At 47.8% G+C, this 19,911-nt stretch overlaps 1 protein-coding gene across 1 annotated transcript in view; it reads left to right on the top strand.

Moving 5' to 3' along the window:
- Positions 1–19,911, top strand: part of Chn2 (chimerin 2) — a 290,537-nt gene that overhangs the window by 192,335 nt on the left and 78,291 nt on the right. The window contains exons 4-6 of the mRNA XM_057770551.1: positions 2,829–2,860; positions 6,623–6,736; positions 9,225–9,510. Coding sequence (XP_057626534.1) covers positions 2,829–2,860; positions 6,623–6,736; positions 9,225–9,510 — 432 coding nt within the window. The remainder of the gene's footprint in view (positions 1–2,828; positions 2,861–6,622; positions 6,737–9,224; positions 9,511–19,911) is intronic.

Below are 19,911 nucleotides of genomic sequence, written 5' to 3'. Positions count from 1 at the left end.
CCAATTATGAGTGAGTACATCCCATGTTCTTCTTTTTGGGTCTGGGTTACCTCACTCAGAATCGTATTTTCTATTTCCATCCATTTGCATGCAAAATTCGAGAAGTCATTGTTTTTTACCGCAGAGTAGTACTCTAATGTGTATATATTCCACACTTTCTTCATCCATTCTTCCATTGAAGGGCATCTAGGTTGCTTCCAGGTTCTGGCTATTACAAATAATGCTGCTATGAACATAGTTGGACAAATGCTTTTGTCATATGATAGGGCATCTCTTGGGTATATTCCCAAGAGTGGTATTGCTGGGTCCAGGGGTAGGTTGATCCCAATTTTTCTGAGAAACCGCCACACTGATTTCCAAAGTGGTTGCACAAGTTTGCAGTCCCACCAGCAATGGATGAGGGTACCCCTTTCTCCACAACCTCTCCAGCAAAGGCTATCCTTGGTGTTTTTGATTTTAGCCATTCTGACAGGTGTAAGATGATATCTCAAAGTTGTTTTGATTTGCATTTCTCTGATCGCTAAGGAGGTTGAGCATGACCTTAAGTATCTTTTGGCCATTTTAACTTCTTCTGTTGAGAATTCTCTGTTCAGTTCAGTGCCCCATTTTTTAATTGGGTTAATTATCCTTTTAGAGTCTAGTTTCTTGAGTTCTTTATATATTTTGGAGATCAGACCTTTGTCTGTTGCGGGGTTGGTGAAGATCTTCTCCCAGTCAGTAGGCTGTCTTTTTGTCTTAATGACAGTGTCCTTTGCTTTACAGAAGCTTCTCAGTTTCAGGATGCTAGCTACCTCTTACATATAGATTTAACCCATCTCCATTATTTTATATTTGACCATGAGGCTCATGGCCTACCAGTAAGGTTTCAGAATGTCTGTCTCTGGTGGCGGCTCCATGGCTTCTCTCCTGACTCCTCCTCCCTTCTCCCAGCATTCAGTTTAGTTTTCCCCACCTAGTTCTACTCTACCCTATCAAGCCAAGCCAGTTTCTTTATTAACCAATGGTATTCACAGCATACAGAGGGGAATCCCACATCAAATGCTAAGTCCTAAACCTAATGCATGTGTTGTGTGTTTTCTTAAGTGATGAGTGAACTGAAATGATTGTTGTCTTATTAAGAATCAATTAAATTTAACAGTTATTGACCTCTTGCCTACATTCCAGGAGTTTGGAGTTACCTTTACCTATGGTGCTGTCCACATGAGAAGATTGATTAGTTATTCATCTCCTGAGGGAGAACTGAGGGGAAGGAATGGAACAGGGTTCAAAGCTACTCTCAGATTTTACGTCTTGTGTCACAGATTAGCCACAAAGATAGGAGTGAAAACTTTTTTTTGTTCGAGAATGAACCACTTCTAATTTGGGGATATTACACCTCCAAGAATAGAAAGAGATTTTGCCATCATGCATTGCCTACACTCATTAGTTTTTCTAGATCTAAATTGTCACTGCGGCACACTGATGTGGCAATTGATTATCTATCAGTAGTATGACATAAATAAGAACTTCAAAAGCCAACAGAGTGATATCAGTGACAATGTTCAGCTCATACTTTAAAGGTTACTGATGTGTGACATCTGAGCAGAGAGTTTCTAGAAAAGGCACCTGCTGAGACGGGGCCTCTTCACACACTCTGCACTTTGGTTAATTATATCATTTAAACATTTCTGCACAGAAACATGGGGCAGACATCACACCTCGAAGATCAAGAGTTACAGCAGCCTTTTGGCTGAGTGCTTTTCAGGTGTGAGATACACGGAAGAGAGAACGCGTGTTTAGAAGTGTCTAGGTGATTAGCTGTGTGCAAGCTGAATTTGTCTCAGGTACATTGTGAGGTGATGTTCTGGATCCTTCTTCTAAACTTTCCTCATGGCCTCTAACATCCTATGGCCCCTGCTGGATATAAAGGAAATGGAGGTGTACCAGGAATCTGCCTGATACTGGAATTTCAACCATTGTGCCTATCTGTGAGCCTTGTTGGTAGAACAGTCGATTTGGCTGTAGACAGTTCTGACTATAGACAGAAAAATCTGCCAGGCTCATCTCCAGCACCAGTGAACAGACACGCATTTACTCCCAAATGTTCAGTCATCAATAAGACTTCTAGCTTCACATGGTTCAACTGTATTTGGACCAAGCAGGACCAAGAGCCAAATGTGAAAATCTGTGCTCATTTCTTACTAAGCCAATAAAAGTTCTTATGTGGCTGATGACATGTGTGAGCAAAGAGGGTGCAATCATCTCGGTCTTGCCCTTCGCAGGCTGTGCCTCTGGTATCAGATGACCTGGGACCCCTTACTAGGCATTTGTTGAAAATAATAAAGAAAATTCCAATTTTATTTGAGAAGGAACCAAATGATATTTGCTTTATGTTTTTTCCAGGTGCAAACCCTTGTTTATTTATAAGTACAAAACAAAACAATTAAATGAAGATTGAAATAAATGCTTATGTTTTATTCATGCTAGAGGTATCTGTCTTGTCTTTTAGAGTGAAGTTAAAATATCTTTATAAATCCCTTACTGTTATAATGAGCAACACTTTGTTTCCTTTGGGGGGAAAAACTGTTATCTTTTCTGAAAATTCTTTATTCGGTTCATTTGGTTTGGATGGGAAATGAGTCTAATGAATATAAAAATGCAATAATTCTGGATTGTTCCTATCCATTAGGATGTGTTGATTAATTCCAAAGTTTCATGGATCTCTGGTTTGGTGAATGAATCTATAATAAAATTACAACCAGGACACTAGCTGTTTATCTGAATCACATTTTTATCTAGCTGATTTGAATTTAAATGCATTGTTAACATTTTCCTTCTTTTTAATACAGGTGGAAAACAGACCAAAATATTATGGAAGAGAGTACGTATTATACTATTTCGTGTTTTAATAATGTAATAAGCAGTCGTTTCATGTCATTCAAATATTAACTATTAAATATTCCTTAACGTGGTCTTCATCACATGCCCATTGTGTAAGAGTTTAGTAAGAAGAATAAATGCAATCAGACACCTTTGTATTGAATTTTTCTTCCCACATCTGGGTGTCTGGTTTCCACTAAGGTAGTGAAGTGGGTGAGTCCTGTGTTGCAGGTCCTCTCCTGAGAGCCAGCTTCCAGGTACCTGGCCAGTGTTGAAATGGAAGTCTCGCCATCAGCATCTTATTTATTGTCTACCCTGATGCAATCAAACCCTTGGATGCCCGTACCCATACACTACAGCTGAATTCCTGGCATGAGCGTCATAGCACAGTGGTCAGGAAAAGCATCTTGTTTCCCCTGCAGTGTTAGAAAACCAAAAGGGTCAATCTCTGGACTTGATTGCATCAGTCAGACTGCAGCTAAACTCCCCTTCCACCCAGCCACATTCTGTAACTCCAGCTTTGCTTGGCCTCCTTAGGAGACTAGCACAAGGCAAACACCATGACTAGGAAAGGCATTTGTAGTCTGAGGCTGTGAGATATAGGACACCTTAGAGAGCGAAGGCCGTGGAATGGCCCAAGGAGGGAAAGGTACCTAAGTCACCTCTCTTCCTAAGGTCAACCTAGAGGCATGATGAGACAAACCTCTTTCAAGTCTACCTCCTTTGTTCTCTCAGCCATGCAAGACCATCCCCCTCATCCTCGTATCCAGAAGAGCCTCAGCTTCATGGCTAATGGACCATTTGGTCATCCTAGCCCAGAGCTCCTTCCCAGTGGACACAGCTGCATCCCAGACCCTTTCCTATCAGAATCTGAGCCTCCAGCCAGCTCCTCTCAAGTACCCACGCAGGAATGCAGGCTTCCCCTCTCACCCACCCTCCTACCACCCCACTACCCCCTACTCTCTGCTTCTGACAGCTAGCCTGTGTTGTCTCGTGGATCTGACTTGGGGGGTGACTTGCAAACTGCACAATTGTTTTTTGTAAGAGAGAACAAACAGGAAAAGCTACCACATACAATTTTGTGCCTGAATCTCACAGGTACATTATTTATTAAATGCTTTTTTTACACAAAAGTTTTGATTGAATAATCTTTTCTATTTTGTCTTCCAACCCGCCAAATCCTGTGAGCAAAGGAGACAGGAAAGCAAGGAAGTATTTTCTTAATCACAAAAGAATATTTTATATTAGAGGAGGATTGATGTAAACCTTGCAAGGTTCAGCTCCTCTTGTTTTAAAAAATGAAGTTCTCTTTCCTGTCTACTCAGAAAGCACTGCAGGTGCCCCTGAGGAAGCATGTGTGTGCGCTTCTCAGGCAGGAAGCCCAGGGTGGGTGACAGTGGGGTCTCTGGGGAGGCAGAATACTTGTTTCTGCATTGTTTAAACATGCACATCCTCTGTACCTGTACCGTCAACATTTCAATCCTGAATGTTCCCACTGTGAGCTCCTACTTCCTTTCTTATTTTTAATTTTTAAGACTGTGTGTGGTTTGTCCACATAGATGTCCGTGTATCAAGTGTGTGCTTGGTGCCCGCCCAGGCCAGAAGAGGGCATCCGATGCCCTGGCACTGGAGGTGCAGAGTGAGCTGCCATGTGGGTGCTGGGTCCTGTGAGAGAGCAGCAAGTGCTCTTAACTGCTGAGCCATGTCTCCAGCCCCTGCCATTTTCAGTTTTAATACTTTGTGCCTTGGGGAAATAAAACAGAAAAATAGATGGTGGGAAGCACCCCCAGCTCTCCCCATTGAAAGAGAACCATTGTTGCCTTTTCCCCTTTATCCGGATATTCTGAATTGTTAAAGTGTGCATAAGTCACGGAGTGTTTTCAGCCAAACACAACTGCGACTTCCTTCTTTTGGACCCTTGGACTTGATTCTTGACACCCACCTGTACCTCTGGCCATCTCTTCAGTTTCTGGCTCAAGAAGGCTAGTTCTTAACTGCCCTCCTGCTTTCAGACTGGAGCCCTCCCAGGCCACCCCTGCCCTGTAGCAAGACAGGGTGCCAGGTCCCTGTGCCCTCTGTCGTGAGCCCCTTACCCCAGTGCCCCACTTCTGTCCTACTGCGGCACCTGTTGGCATATCCTAGACACTCTGTCCTCATGCCTTCTCTGGAGCTCTTCATCAAGGCTACGGCCAACCCTCCTGCCAGGTTGCTCTTATGTCTCAGCACTCGTACCCAGTGTTCCCCGAAAGCACTGCTCTAAGCACTGAGTTCTGAGATTTAAAACCGAAACTTGGCAGAGCATAAACCTCTTTCTCCACAGGCTATCGTTGCCTTCACCTAAGAGCTGAGCTTTTAGTACAGGACCATTGATGCTTCTGCATCTTTCCTCTATGCTCCCCCCTCCCAGACCAGAACATCAACTGGAAGAGACCAGTTTTGAAAAAAAAAAAAAGAAGTATTGAAAAAGGAAATTAGGAACAGAGAGACACATACACACATACATACTCCATTGACACACACGCATGCATGCACACATAGACACACACACATACTTCCATATACACATTTGCATACATACCTCCATCACATTTGTGTTCCAGACTAAGCTTTGTATTCTTAGTGGAAGTGGGGGATAAAAACACCAAAGGTTACTCTTTTATAAAATTCTTTATATGATTTTTTTCCCAAATTCCTTACCACTAGGTAATTCTAGAAAGAGGTGTTTAACCCTCTCCCAAGAGTGTAGAGTCCCTGGGCACTGGCCTCTTTCCATACTTAAGGTCTCTTCATCTTAGACACACAGAAGTTAGAATTGCTAGTGATGACAGAAAAACAAGGAAAAAACTGGGTGTGGGAGTGCCCTCAGGAGAAGGCAGAGGCAGGGGGATCTCTGTGAGCTTGGTGCTAGCCTGTTCTACATAGTGAGTTCCAAGACTAGAGAGATGGTCTCAAAACAAACAAACACAAAAAAACCAACCCAAAGAATTACTAGTGATGGCTGTGAGCCTTCATCTTTACTTAAAAGTAGAAGGACAATTAGGGCCACCTAGCTACCTGCCTTCAACCTTCCCAGTCACTGTCCAAACTCTACGCTTCAGACAACTGCCTTTAGGAGGCCAGTACAGTCTTTGTCTAGCCAGAAGTCCCCCACACTGTGTGTATTTGTGTGTGTGTGTGTGCGCGTGTGTGGACATGTGTTCATTCTGTAATGGAGACAGAGAAGACACCATTATCATTGTAACAGAAAAGTAGGTTCTTCTTCCAAGCATCCACCTAAACAATTACTCTCAAATGGAAAAGACTGGGAGACCATGGCTCCTAGCCAGCCCTTGTTTCCAGAGAATGAACCCTTAAAATGAACGACGCCCAGCACCAGAAGCAAGCAGGTTGCTAATCAATAAGTGTTCATTTGCAATCAGGATAATCCATGGTTCTCTGTGTTTGTGCTGAAAGCTAAATTGGTAATTGCTCTTTTGTTATTCCCCATGGTTTGGAAGGAGCTATAACCTAGCTTCCATTTCGATTTTCATTTTCAGCCCGAGAGCAAAGCCAGGTGGACTATGTGTTTTCCTGTGTTTGCGACTCTTTGGGGAAATGTGGGAGGCAGTTCCAAGAGGGCCTTCAAAGTGTGACATTGGCACACCCTATTCATTCCATGGGAGACAGTGGGTGCCTAGGGACCTAGCCACCATCGTTTTTAGCCTGGTCCTCATAGGACATAGTACATGGTCTGTTCAGAGCACTGATTGCCTTGTCCCTCCAGGTTTCATGGGATCATCTCCCGAGAACAAGCTGACGAGCTTCTTGGAGGCGTGGAGGGCGCCTACATCCTTCGAGAAAGCCAGCGGCAGCCGGGATGTTACACGCTAGCACTAAGGTGAGCTGTGTTTCACTCACTGTTTGTGAAAGTGGCCTGTATGATTTTTCCAATTTTTAAGAACTATAATGTGCTCCAGGGACAGACCTGACTGGGATGGTGAAACAGTAAAGACAGATACATGGAAAAGCTGACAGCAGGTAGATTGAGCTACCTGGTGGAGAAACTGTAGCCCCCCAGGAGAGCAGCACATTTATAATATAGTGTTGAGTAGGGAGATGGGGTTATTGCATACAACTAAACAAGGAGGCAGGGTTTGTGGTATACAGCTAAATGCGGAGCTGGGTTAGCTTGTCTCAGTAGGAACAGTCTCTGTACCGGAGCAGTCTTCAGGCTGTAAACATCCAGGGAGAGAAAGTGATGGTGGACATTTTCTGGGCACAGTATTCAAGCTTAGACCCAAAAAAGGCTTTGCTGTTGCCCTTTGAGCCTCCCTGGAACTAGGGGCTATTTTGCCATTTTTCCAATGAGTGTGAGGCTATGGGGTCCTTGACATGGCTGTGCCCATGTCAACAACATACATCCACTCAGGATTTCACACATGAACGGTTTCCTCAACTCCCTACAACAGTGAAATGCACATACTTAAAACTGACCATCTCTGCCAGTTTAAGTGTACAATACAGGGGCATCAGACACACCAGATGTGCTTTACAGTCACTGTCGCTGGTCACCTCCAGAACGTGCCCCTCATCCCTGACATTCAGTCTCCGCCATCACTCCACCTCCAGAACCTGCCCCTCATCCCTGATGCTCAGTCTCCACCATCACTCCACCTCCAGAACCTGCCCCTCATCCCTGATGCTCAGTCTCCACCATCACTCCACCCCCAGAACCTGCCCCTCACCCCTGACACTCAGTCTCCACCATCACTCCACCTCCAGAACCTGCCCCTCATCCCTGATGCTCAGTCTCCACCATCACTCCACCCCCAGAACCTGCCCCTCACCCCTGACACTCAGTCTCCACCATCACTCCACCTCCTGAACCTGCCCCTCATCCCTGACACTCAGTCTCCACCATCACTCCACCCCCAGAACCTGCCCCTCATCCCTGACGCTCAGTCTCCACCATCACTCCACCTTCAGAACCTGCCCCTCATCCGTGACGCTCAGTCTCCACCATCACTCCACCTCCTGAACCTGCCCCTCACCCCAGATGCTCAGTCTCCACCATCACTCCACCTCCAGAACCTGCCCCTCACCCCTGACACTCAGTCTCCACCATCACTCCACCTCCAGAACCTGCCCCTCACCCCTGACACTCAGTCTCCACCATCACTCCACCTCCAGAACCTGCCCCTCACCCCGGATGCTCAGTCTCCACCATCACTCCACCTCCTGAACCTGCCCCTCACCCCAGATGCTCAGTCTCCACAACCAGTCACTCCTGCTCAGGTTACTTTGCATCCCAGTCTCCAAACACCAGCTGTGCGGGATAGAGATGAAGGGTCTCTACCAGACTGCAGACATGCAGATCGTCAGTCTGAGAGCTTTGGACATGCGGCCCACCAACCATGAGTTCTCAGGGGCCACCCGGACCCCAGACTCACCACGATGACTCTGTTATGCATGCCAGCAAGCCAACAAGGCAGGCTTCTCCTGCACTTGGCCAACACCACAATTGCTAAGGCACTCGGGTGTCGTTTGTGTCCCTCAGGCGGTTTCCTCCTCACACAGTCCTACTGAAGACTCTTAGAAGTTGACTAGAGCTTTCTCCACAGAAAGAATGGATGGGATGTGACGGAAAGCCATCCCAGGCCGGCCCGTGCAGGGTGTGTGTTTCATACACAGTCTCCATAGTATAACCCCACCAAGAGGCTTTGCCAGTTGCCGCTGGAGACATCCAGAACATGTCTTCGGTGACTCAGTGATGAGCGAGTCATTATTTCATTATTTTAAAAGCTCTCAAGAACTCTGTGCAGGCAGAGAGTTCTCCTGTCTCCTCGTATCCCATAGTGGGCACAGGGAGTCATGCAGGTGAGACTGGGGGATGCCAGTCTTAGTGGTACACTCAGCACCAAGCTGAGGTTTCTCTTCGGTTGCACTAACTGGGATGGGAGAGATGGGGTAGCAGTTAAAGATGTGACTGCAGAGGGGGTATCCCTTGCAGAGGGAATCGTTGCTTGCCATTAAAGAGGTTTTAGGTGACGTATTTGTAAACCAGGACTTTGAAGTTCACCAATGATAATGGGATGACACAGTGTCCTGAGTGACTGACAGGATGGGATGTTCCCAATGTGTCCCTGAGGTTAAATCGTGTCTGCTTCATTTCAGGCACATGGGCCCCAGCAGGGAGCCACAGCTCTTTATGACTTGGTTGCTTGTACTGTGAAATATGAATAATAATAAACCCATCTCAAAGGACCTCTGAGATTATTAGATGCAGGCACCCGCTCCAGGCCTGGCATTTGGGGGCATTCTGGAAGCTGCTGTCATTTCCCAGTGCTTCTTGGACCTGTTGTAATCCTTTGTTTCCTGGCGGGCAGGTTTGGGAACCAGACCTTAAACTATCGGCTCTTCCATGATGGGAAGCACTTTGTGGGTGAGAAGAGGTTCGAATCCATCCACGACCTAGTGACCGATGGCTTGATCACACTCTACATAGAGACCAAGGCTGCTGAGTACATTGCAAAAATGACCACAAATCCTATCTATGAACACATTGGATATGCCACTCTCCTCAGAGAAAAAGTGTCCAGAAGGCTAAGCAGGTCTAAAAACGAATCGAGGAAAGCAAATGTCGCCAATGAGGAACACGCGTCAGTAGAGAAGGTGAGCAGCCTATGGCATGGACCTAGGCCATCTCGTGTTGGTTTGTGCTGAATGAGATGGGACATGATAGATGCAACTTGCCAAAATGTGGAGGCGACTCCTCCCCATTTTAGACCTGGAGGGTGCCAAAAGCGCCTTAGACTTTTCCAGGTCAACCCCTTCTTGAGCTCCATGCGAGAAACTCAAGACCCACAAATATTCTATGATTTGCCCTATGGTCAGAACCAAGTCTTAGACAAATAGTCATTTGTGGGGTTTAGTTGGAAAGAAGGAAAACACTCCATTATTGTTGAATGCCAAACAGTGGATGAAACATGTTTTAAATGCCACTTGAGGCCTGCTGGTCGTCTCAGGCCACAAAGCAGGTCAAATGCCTGGTATTTATGTTTGTCTGGCCTAGGGATGTATGAGCAAGCATGGGCAGGAGGCTTGCCGGTCAGCTTTTGAAGGTGGGTTAACCTAGGTGGAGAGTTACTGACAGACACGGAAGCCTTCATCATCATGACTGCGGTCTCTGGGGAGCTTAGTCAGGCTGACCTTCCCCCCAGGAAAGTCACAGCACTCCACTGCTATCAGAAAAGTCCTGAGCTGGGTGAGTGTGCAAGTTGGCTGTGTTGTGGTGGTCGTGGGATATGGAGAAGGGGACACCATTTTCCTCTCCAGTGACCTGCTACTTATTTGAAAGGTGCCACCACAGCTGCCCAGCAGACTTTGGGGATGTGTCCATCTGCTTTGCCTGGTCATATTTACTCCCCACTGAGAGTGACAGCCAGTGACAGCCTGCCTCACAATCGGCAACCATGGTGGCTAAGCCAAGCCCAGCTTCTAGGGTGGACCAGGGCTGGGTCAGGGAGGGATACGGGAGGGCAAGATGGGATGCTGCTGCTTTGGGTGGCTGCTAATCCACAATTAAACTTAGGTGAGCCCCTGGTGCCAGGCCTGGTGGGAACCAGTGGAGGCTTCGGTTGAGTTGAAGGCCAGGCCATCAGTGAGGGAACCTCACCAAGCTCTGGGAGAAAACAGCCAGTCTGTTGGCAGCCAGAGTGTGATGGTAATTGATTTGCTAATTGAGTCTCAGAGCAAAGGAGGGTGCTCCCCAGCCTCATATCAGTTGAGCAGCTGGCCCATGAAAACATCATTTGCCCTTTTATTTTTAAAACTCTAATGTCTCCCCAACACCTGTGTAGTCTTCTGCAAATAATTGACTTGGGAAATTTGGGGACTGCTGACTGTTTACATTTTAATAGACTAGTGGAGGATGGAGGGAGGGAGGGGGAAAGGAGGGAGGAAGGGAGAGAGAGAGAGAGAGAGATAGAGACCCAACTTTCAGAGTTTGTTCTGGTCCAGATAAAAACTAGTCCTTAGTCTGTTTGTAAAATCTGTTCAGAAGCAATTTAGAATAGAAAATCTGGAAGCTGACCTTCTCACCCATGATAAATCAGAAAATGAATTGTAAAGTAAGTCTCCGAAGTGGTGTTTATATTTCTGAATTGGAGAGCAGTGGTGCTGAAAATGCAGTCTGTTACGGAAAACAGGTCCCACAATGGAAACCAGCAAGGAAGTTCCATCGACAGAAGCTCTATTTCTGGATGTTATTTTCAGCAGAAAACAGGTGTGACAGGCCATGCCCTCTGTCTTAGTTAGGGTTTGTATTACTGCTATAAAACACCATGACCAAAAAGCAACTTGGAAAGGAAAGGGTTTATTTCACTTACACTTCCACATTGCTTTTCATTGTCCAAGGAAGTCAGGACAGGCACTCAAACAGGGCAGGAACCTGAAGGCAGGAGCTGATGCAGAGGCCATGGAGGGGTGCTGCTTACTGGCTTGCTCCAAGTGGTTTGCTCTGCCTTCTTTCTTACAGTACCCGGGACCACCAGTCCACGAATGGTACCACCCACCATGGGCTGGGCCCTCTCATATCAATCACTAATTAAGAAAATACTCTATAGGTTGACCCACAGCCTGCTCTTCTGGAGGCATTTTCTCAATCAAGATTTGCTCATCTCAGATAACTGTAGTTTGTCAAGTTGACATAAATCTAGCCAGCATCTAGGGCCTAGGGAAATGAGTAATCTAATTAATAATCAGATTGAGTGAGCCAGCCAGTAGTCCTTTACTTTAGGGAGGTGGCTGGTGAGGAAAGAAAGGGCATGTTCAAAGAAGTCCATACTCAGTAAGAGATATGATGGACAGTTGTCAACAGTGTGCATTTTCTGGAACACTAATTATGTGGTTGGCTTTCTTGGGAAATACTCTGGACAGTAGGTCCGGTCACTTGCTGCTGACCGCTCACTTTGCTAGTAGCTTGTGACCCAACTTGATAAGAATCTATCTAACCTTTTCTCTGTGACTTGTATTGATAAGCGTGATTAGGAAAAGCTTGCGTGATTAGGAAAAGCTTCGGTCTGGCTAGAGATCCTGTTGCCCCTTCAGGGCAGGGCACGGGCCTGTTGCCATGGCGGCAGGGACTGGAGAAGAGCTAGTGGGAACTTGAGTGGATTGACTGAGTGGAGCCTGAGGTACTTGTCTGCTCCAGTTAATGGCTTGCCTTAAAGGTTTTAATGAGTGGGATGAATTGACTTCCCAGCCTTGCTCAAATCCAGCATGCCCATTCCCCAGTGCTCAGATGTTCCTCACCCGTTTATTTTATTGATTTTTTTTCCCAAGTAAATCTAGAAAAGACTATGCTGTTGGCGGATCCAAAAGCATTAACAGTGCTAATTGGAAAAATGAGATACATTACCTCTGCCATCAGATTTGAGTGGTGTCCAGATTTACTTCCTGTCCAGGTTGTTAGCAATGGATCTGACTTTAGTAACTGCAGATGCGGGGGGGATGGGGAGCCCGCAGAGGGAATAAAGCTGAAAGGGTTCACCCCCTGCAAGCAGGTAAACGCTGTGATTCTGTGTTTAAACATCTCGATTTTTTTAAAACATGGTTTATTTTGTGCCCCCCCCCATTTAGTGCATTTAATTAAAATGGTCAGCCTAGTGCAATCGCTTGTGTGAGATGTAGTTTAGAATTTATACCACACGTAGATTATCTACTGATCTTTAGAAAAGTGGGGTGATGGGCTGTCTATGAATAACACTGGGATTCTACACCCAGATTGCACACACGTGAAATGGTTTCCCACTTGAGACTGAGCAGCTTTGCCAGATTCACAGGCTGAGTTCTCAGTGCCTGCCTGATTCCAGCTGCACCGTGCACAGTGGCGGGGCGAAGAGGTGAGTGCAGGCTTCCCCAGCCCACGCTCAGGGCTGTAATTCTGCGGAGCAGCTGGACCTCATCACGTCCCTTTGCCCTTATTGCTCTAAGCAACCCCTTGGATTTGTCCACCATCCTCTCCGTGAATGCTAAAGACCACTCAGTCTCTCCATGGCCTGATTTTGAGAATGCATTACTATTTTCTAGCTATAAGGACCAACCCTTCTCCCCAGATACCTCCCACCAAATCAAATAAATAACACGGCAAGTGTGTGTGTATTAACGGGAGATAGACGGATGGAGCAAATGGCACCTGATTTGACGGGGGAAGACAGTGCGTACCCATGAGGCAGGAAAAGCACTTTTAATAATGTACAGGTTGAATATCGTCTGCCCAAGATGTTTGTAGCAGTTTTCATCTCTAATCCAAAAACCTGTAACAAAGCACTCCCGAATTCGAAGTCTTGGGTCCAGGGTGCAAAGCCGGGGTCCTATCGTTTTCATTCCCTTGCTTTTGTGGGAGCGCTTAGCTCACTGACGCCACGCTCATTCCTGTCCGTGTTCCTTTCATGGTACTCAGCACTATGCTTACTTGTTCAGTTCACAGCTCTTGGATGGTCAGCCCCACTTACGTCCATTCGTTTCACCGTTTCTGGTGGTAGTAAGTGTCAGAAAACAATCTTCGTGAATCCCACGGCAGCCACATCATACATATCAGGCATGGCAGGCGGCCCCAGGACGAGGAGAGCCAATGCAGAGAAGGGAAGTGCAGCTCGTGTCCTTCATGTTTCATTTGTGTAGATTAGGAAACACTGATCTTTACATGTTTATTTCTTGTCAAATCGTAAAGCTGAAAGAGTGGACTTCATTGACTTTTGGAGGGGAAGCAGGTGTCACTGAAAGAGTGTGGGAAGAGAGTTTTCCTTTCCTTGCTCCTGTTTGAAGCCCTTTGACCTTTGAACCATTAAATGTGCAATATCCATTCAAAGACTGAAACAAGAATAAAAAGCTCATCGTGTCTCAGGTCCACTGGTCACATTAAAGCCAGGGAAAGCTCTCTCTGTCCTGGCTGCTGCACTTGCTGAGCTGATCCAATACCCTGCCTTCCAACCTTCCCTCCTGCTCACAGTACCCCTCCTCCCCACCTCACCCCTTCCCTCCTGCTCACAGTACCCCTCCTCCACACCCCTCCCTCCTGCTCACAGTAACCCTCCTCCCCTCCCTCCTGCTCACAGTAACCCTCCTCCCCTCCCTCCTGCTCACAGTACCCCTCCTCCCCACCTCACCCTTTCCCTCCTGCTCACAGTACCCCTCCTCCCCCACCTCACCCCTTCCTTCCTGCTCACAGTACCCCTCCTCCCCACCTCACCCCTTCCCTCCTGCTCACAGTAACCCTCCTCCCCTCCCTCCTGCTCACAGTACCCCTCCTCCACACCCCTCCCTCCTGCTCACAGTAACCCTCCTCCCCTCCATACTGCTCACAGTAACCCTCCTTCCCCTCCCTCCTGCTCACAGTAACCCTCCTCCCCACCCCTCCCTTTTGCTCACAGTACCCCTCCTCCCCACCTCACCCCTTCCCTCCTGCTCACAGTACCCCTTCTCCCCACCCCTCCCTCCTGCTCATAGTAACCCTCCTCCCCACCCCTCCCTTTTGCTCACAGTACTCCTCCTCCCCCACCTCACCCCTTCCCTCCTGCTCACAGTACCCCTTCTCCCCACCCCTCCCTCCTGCTCACAGTAACACTCCTCCCCTCCCTCCTGCTCACAGTAACCCTCCTCCCCTCCCTCCTGCTCACAGTACCTCTCCTCCCCACCCCTCCTCCTGCTCATAGTACCCCTCCTCCTCACCTCATCCCTCCAGATTGTGCATACAGGATTTGTGCTCTCAGGACTTCTAGAAGGTTTGGAACTGGAAGAGGGTCATTGCAGCACCAGGCAGAAAAGACCGCAGAGTGGGGAACAGCACCCTGAAGATGGGGATGAGTTTGCCCTTGCCTTCCTGGTACTCCTACCACATCCTCAGAGGCTCCCAGGTCCCTGAGCACTCTGTCGCCTCTCCCTGACCGGTCAGTGGTTCCCAACCTTCCTAATGATGTGACCCTTTACTACAGTGACCCCAACCATAGAATTATTTTCTTCACTACTTCATCACTGAAATTCTGTTACCACTATGAATTGTAATGTAAATATCTGATATGCAAAATATCTGGTAAGTGACCCCACAGGGGTTGTGACCCACAGGTCGAGAACTGCTGCTCTAGCTGCTGTAGGACCAGCACCTCAGTCACTCTTCTTCCCTGCCACAGGCAACAAAGCCTCTTTCTTGGGTTTCTACCCTCCTACCTACTGCAGGGCTCAGGCCAGCAGCCCTTTCTTCTGCCTCTCTAGGACGCCTATCTTCGTGGAGGACCAGCTTCTGAGAGCAAGGCTCTGTTTTCGGTTGAGAAACTGTCTACTTTCTGGTTGCCCACCCACATACCACGTGATCCTTGCTTTTCTGTGATCCAACATCTCATCCAGAGAGCTTTATCTGCGTTGTCCCTGGCCGGTGGGCAGTTACCATGTGGAGCAAGGCTTGCTCCGCTCTGAGGAGCAACAGAAGCCTGTGGAACTAATGGGGGTCATCCAGAATGTTTTTCTCTCAACCCAGGGTCCCACAAGATGACTCATGTCCCCCGGACACTGCTCAATAGTGCTGTCCTAGCTGTTTGGTTGGTTGGTTGGTTTTAACTGCAGGACAAAGTTCAAATACCTTAGGATGATTTTGGCTACAGGTCTGAGCCTAGACCCCCAACAAAGATTCAAGATGTCTAGTGGCGCCCAAGGGAGAAGGCAGGAAGGTCAGATTAGAGAGAGTAAAATAGCTGAGAGAGGTTAGAAGGAATGGGCATCTCTGAGTCTGTCCTTTGATTTTCTGTGTCTCGTGAGGAGCCGTGCTCGTTCTTAGAGGGACCGGGCAGGGACACTAATCTACCATCTCCTGCCCTTTGGAGGCTGAGAGGTCCTGGCAGAGGTTTAGCCTGTCCCATTCCAAACTGCTTGTGCTGATGAGGCATATCTCCACAGAAAAAGAAGGATGGCGGGGGGGGGGGGGGACGGGACTAGGTCTAACCGACTGTCCAGAGAGAAGTCTGAGCCACAGTGTGGCCTGGTGTGGAAGGCAGGTAGTAGGTGGTGAGGGTTCAGAGGGTAAGGAAATGCCCATCATGCTCTGCAGTCTGATGCACCCTGCCCTTGCTTCTTCTCCCTCTGGCCTCCCACTCTACCCCGCATCACCTTCCTTTCTTTGTTCCCTCAGCCTGAAATGCTTCCCCCATCCTGTGATCTTCAGGCTTTCTTGGGGTCCAGAACAGTCACCTCTCTCTGTTATATCTGTAAGGATTCACCTCATGTTTCAGAACCACCCCCAGAGACCGGCACATAGTCTTTATGTGGACTTAGTCCACTGTATCCTAGGTAACTGTTAACATCAGCGGTTCTCAAGCTGTGACCCTGAATACCAGCATCCTGGGCCTTCCAGCGAGGGAGTCAGAAATGCAGCCTACGGTCAGAACCGTAGGCCAAGGGATCAGGCCTCAATGGGGGCTCTGACCAATCTTTATGGAGCCCAAGAAGGATCCACACAGGCAGCATTGGGTAAGCTGTGGTGTATGGTGTAGATGCCTCTTGACAGCCATGTGAAAGCTTTTATGTCAGTAAGTTCTGGTTCTAAATCCCAGCACACCCCGGAGCGCTCACTTGCAAGCAGAGAGCTGAGGTGTAACAAACTGAGCCAAATTCAGTGTACGGATCCATACATCTCAGATACCGCCAGAGCTAGGTCAGGGGCTCCCAGTCCTTCCCTGGGCAAGCTCTTTCCTCCAGGGGCCGAAATCTGGCTGTGAGCATCCTGCAGCAACAGGAGAAGCCAGAGCCCAAGGAGAAGGGACCTGGCCTCTGACCTGACCCTTTGCTTTACAGAACAGGAGACTGGCCATGAAGCAAGTGTTTGCCAAACCTCTGGAAGACTCAGACAGAACATGATGTCTTAATCCACCCTCCGCCTGGACTCCTCGTAGTTAAGATCTCTGAGGTGTGTCCATTATTCCACTAGGCTGCTGCCTGAAGCAGCCAGAACTGAAAAGTGAATTCATAACTCATTCCATGGCCCCAGCAGGACCCTTACAGGAAGCGGAGGACCAGAAGTCGCCAGAGAATTTGTTTAACTGGGAAACTTTCCCTTGGGTTATCAAGTCAGGAATGGGTCATCACCACATGTTCGAGGGTCCAGGAGTGGCAGTGGGGATAGGGAAGGTTCATGGGAGCTGGCGTGGGAACACCCAAGAGGTTTGCACCCCAATCACTGCCTCATTCCCAACTCCCAATTTCTTTCTCCCCCCCTCCCAACCTGACTTCCGCCTGTACTTCCCATTAGCCAAACCAAGCCCAAGTTCTGGGGCAGACTTCAGGGAGAAGGGCTGCCATCATCCAGGGCCAGCCTCCAGACATACATCAGGCAAGAGAGAGAGAGAGAAGTGAGGGATTGTGGGAGAGAAGACTGTGGTGAGAGGCCAGCCTGGAGCACTGTTTTCACGCCATGTGTTGGCGTGGTTATCGTGGTATTCTGTGCAAAGCTACCTGGCTTCAGAAACCTAACATGCCTTTGTGTGTGCTGATGCCACAGCCCCTCTTGGGTGGGCCCTCAACTGGGCACTGTGGCAGGGCTCTTCGTCTTGGGGTGTGTGGCTTCTCCTTGTCGTCTTTAGACCTCCGCAGGGTATTGACCACTGACCTTCACCGAGCTGAGGTGTTGCCTCCATTTACAGGGCTGTGTCGGGGGAGACACGGAGCCATTGATGTAATGGAGGAGGTGAAAGAGAGGTGCTCGGATGATGGGGGCCAGGAAAGCTGTCGATTTTCTCCTCAGGAGGTTCTTTGGAAACTGCACATGACTGACATAACCAGGCTTCTCTCGGGAGTCAAGGGTAGATGAAGATGAGCAGAGCCTAGCTAGTGAAAATGACAGGCACGGTAATGGCTGTGGTCATCCATCTTCCTGCCATGCATCTGCGGCCGTAAAAACGGAACAGGGACACTGCTCGAATGGATTGGAACGAGCTGGATGTTCTCAGGAAACCGGGATTTACTGGCTATTATTTCATGTCAGACTCTAACCATGTGGATTTATCAGAGGTCTGAGCATCAGCTGACTTGGTTGGGGGGGGCATAGCGGGGTCTCTCACTTTATGCAGATGAGACTTGCTCTGGGAAGCAAAGCAAACAACAACAAATGCGTTCAGTCGCCTTAACCTATGGGATCAGAGGCTGGGGAGGATCCAGCATCGGTTATTTTAGCACTTCTTGTGATTCCGGAGCGCTGTGTGTGGCGGGGAGGGTGGGGGTGGAGGTGCAGACTTGGGTCATGACAGGGGAGGGGAATCCAGCCATTCGAGATGTCCATTCTGCCTGGCCTCCCTGCGGTTCTGTTTCCGAGGCTTTGGGTCCTCACTTAGACTCTGGCCTTCCTGCCCAGCCCTTCACGTGTGCACAGTGTCTTTCATGGAAGTACATTGAAAACAGAAGCCCCAGGGTTTGGCGTGTGTGTGTGGGGGGGTCTACCTAAGCTAATTCCATGCACCTCCACCCCCACCCACTTAGGGCCAGCTGGTGGGGACAATGTGCAATACTGTGGCTCTCACTCTTGTCTGCACACTGAAATTTCCCGAGGAGCTTAAAAAACTATCAGAAAACATGCTTGGATCTCACCCTCAGAAATCCACATTTAGAAGAGTCAGTTTGTTGATAGAGTCCTGGCCTAGCTTGTATAAGGTCCGGAAAGAAAGAACAGAAAATTTAAGCTATTTAGATTTAGATGCTTGATATAAGTCCCAGTGATCTAATTTTAGTTCTTCCTATTGTTTCTAATGTGCAGCTGAAGTTTGGAGTCTCTGCTATAGAGGACAAACGGAGTCTGAGATAGGCCTTCTGTCCCCTGGACTGACACCAAAAAGTGTGTCCTCGTATGAATAGCACTCTTTTTGTTCCTGAGCTTGGAGTTCTTCAGGAGCAAAAATAAAGTCAGCCTAATACAGGTGTGTGTGTGCGTGTGCATGTGTGCGGGCGCGCACCAATCCCTTGTTTCTATTCTATCCAAAATAAATGATAGATAGAAAGATAGGAAGGAAGGAAGGAAGGAAGGAAGGAAGGAAGGAAGGAAGGAAGGAAGGAAGGAAGGAAGGAAGGAAGGAAGGAAGGTAGATGATACATAGATAGGGCTCACTTAGCCCAGCAGCATCGGCTATTTTCTGTGCAACACTGCCATCTTGTGGTGGTCAAATGGAGCGTCACACACTTAACATAACTCCCAGCAATCTCAAAGGCCCAAACTTAGCAGATGTGGGAGTAATGAGCATGAACGAATTTTCAGCAGGGAACTCGTTGAATCGTCCTCGTTTCTTTGGGTTTTATAGAGCAGACTTGGTTATAAAGTCGTTGGGAGTGTTTTTGCAATGTGTTCTCACTTGCTGCAAAAGCTGGTCTGCTAGCTTGGGCTGCCCTGGGAATCTAACTAACTGAATTTGGGGCCAGAACTACTTGGCCTCAAGGCCCTCTAAGATCCTTTAAATGCACAGAACATTCGACAGAGCTCTCATTTATTCGACTATATCTTATTGGTGTCTTCTATATTAGATATGGAATTTAAAATGCTTACTCGTTCTTTTAGACAAAGCAGCGGGAACATCTGGCCATTGAGTATACATGATATAGTTTATGAACTAGAACCCTACTTTCAAAAATAAAAAAGAAGTCCCAATTTTTGGCATCGCTTTGACATGTATGTAAATCTCAGGGTTTGATTTAGTGGGAAGCAGCTGGGTTCACACATCTGCTCCAATATTCCACCTGTGATGATAAACTATCTTGTTTGACATGTAGAAGAAAGCCCGGGTCTTACAGGCATTCATTGCAAAGAGAGGGAATGTTTACATAGATTCTGTGGACAACTGTAAGCTTTATATATATATATATATGCAAAACTTAACAAGTGGAGGTTTCTTACGGATTAGTTACAATATCAGCTACTTAAAAGAAAATGGGTTTAGTATCACAGACTCCCTGCAGTGACTTTGGGGCCCTCCCAACATTGGGGCCCACCAGGAGCTGATGCTCAGAGCACACACTGATGAACCAAGACCCTGACTCAGGGAGGTG

This window comes from Chionomys nivalis, chromosome 1 (assembly GCF_950005125.1).
Source record: "Chionomys nivalis chromosome 1, mChiNiv1.1, whole genome shotgun sequence".
NCBI classification, from domain to species: Eukaryota; Metazoa; Chordata; class Mammalia; order Rodentia; family Cricetidae; genus Chionomys; species Chionomys nivalis.
The sequence above is the reverse complement of the archived record's forward strand: the minus strand, read 5'-3'. Positions and strand labels throughout refer to the sequence as shown.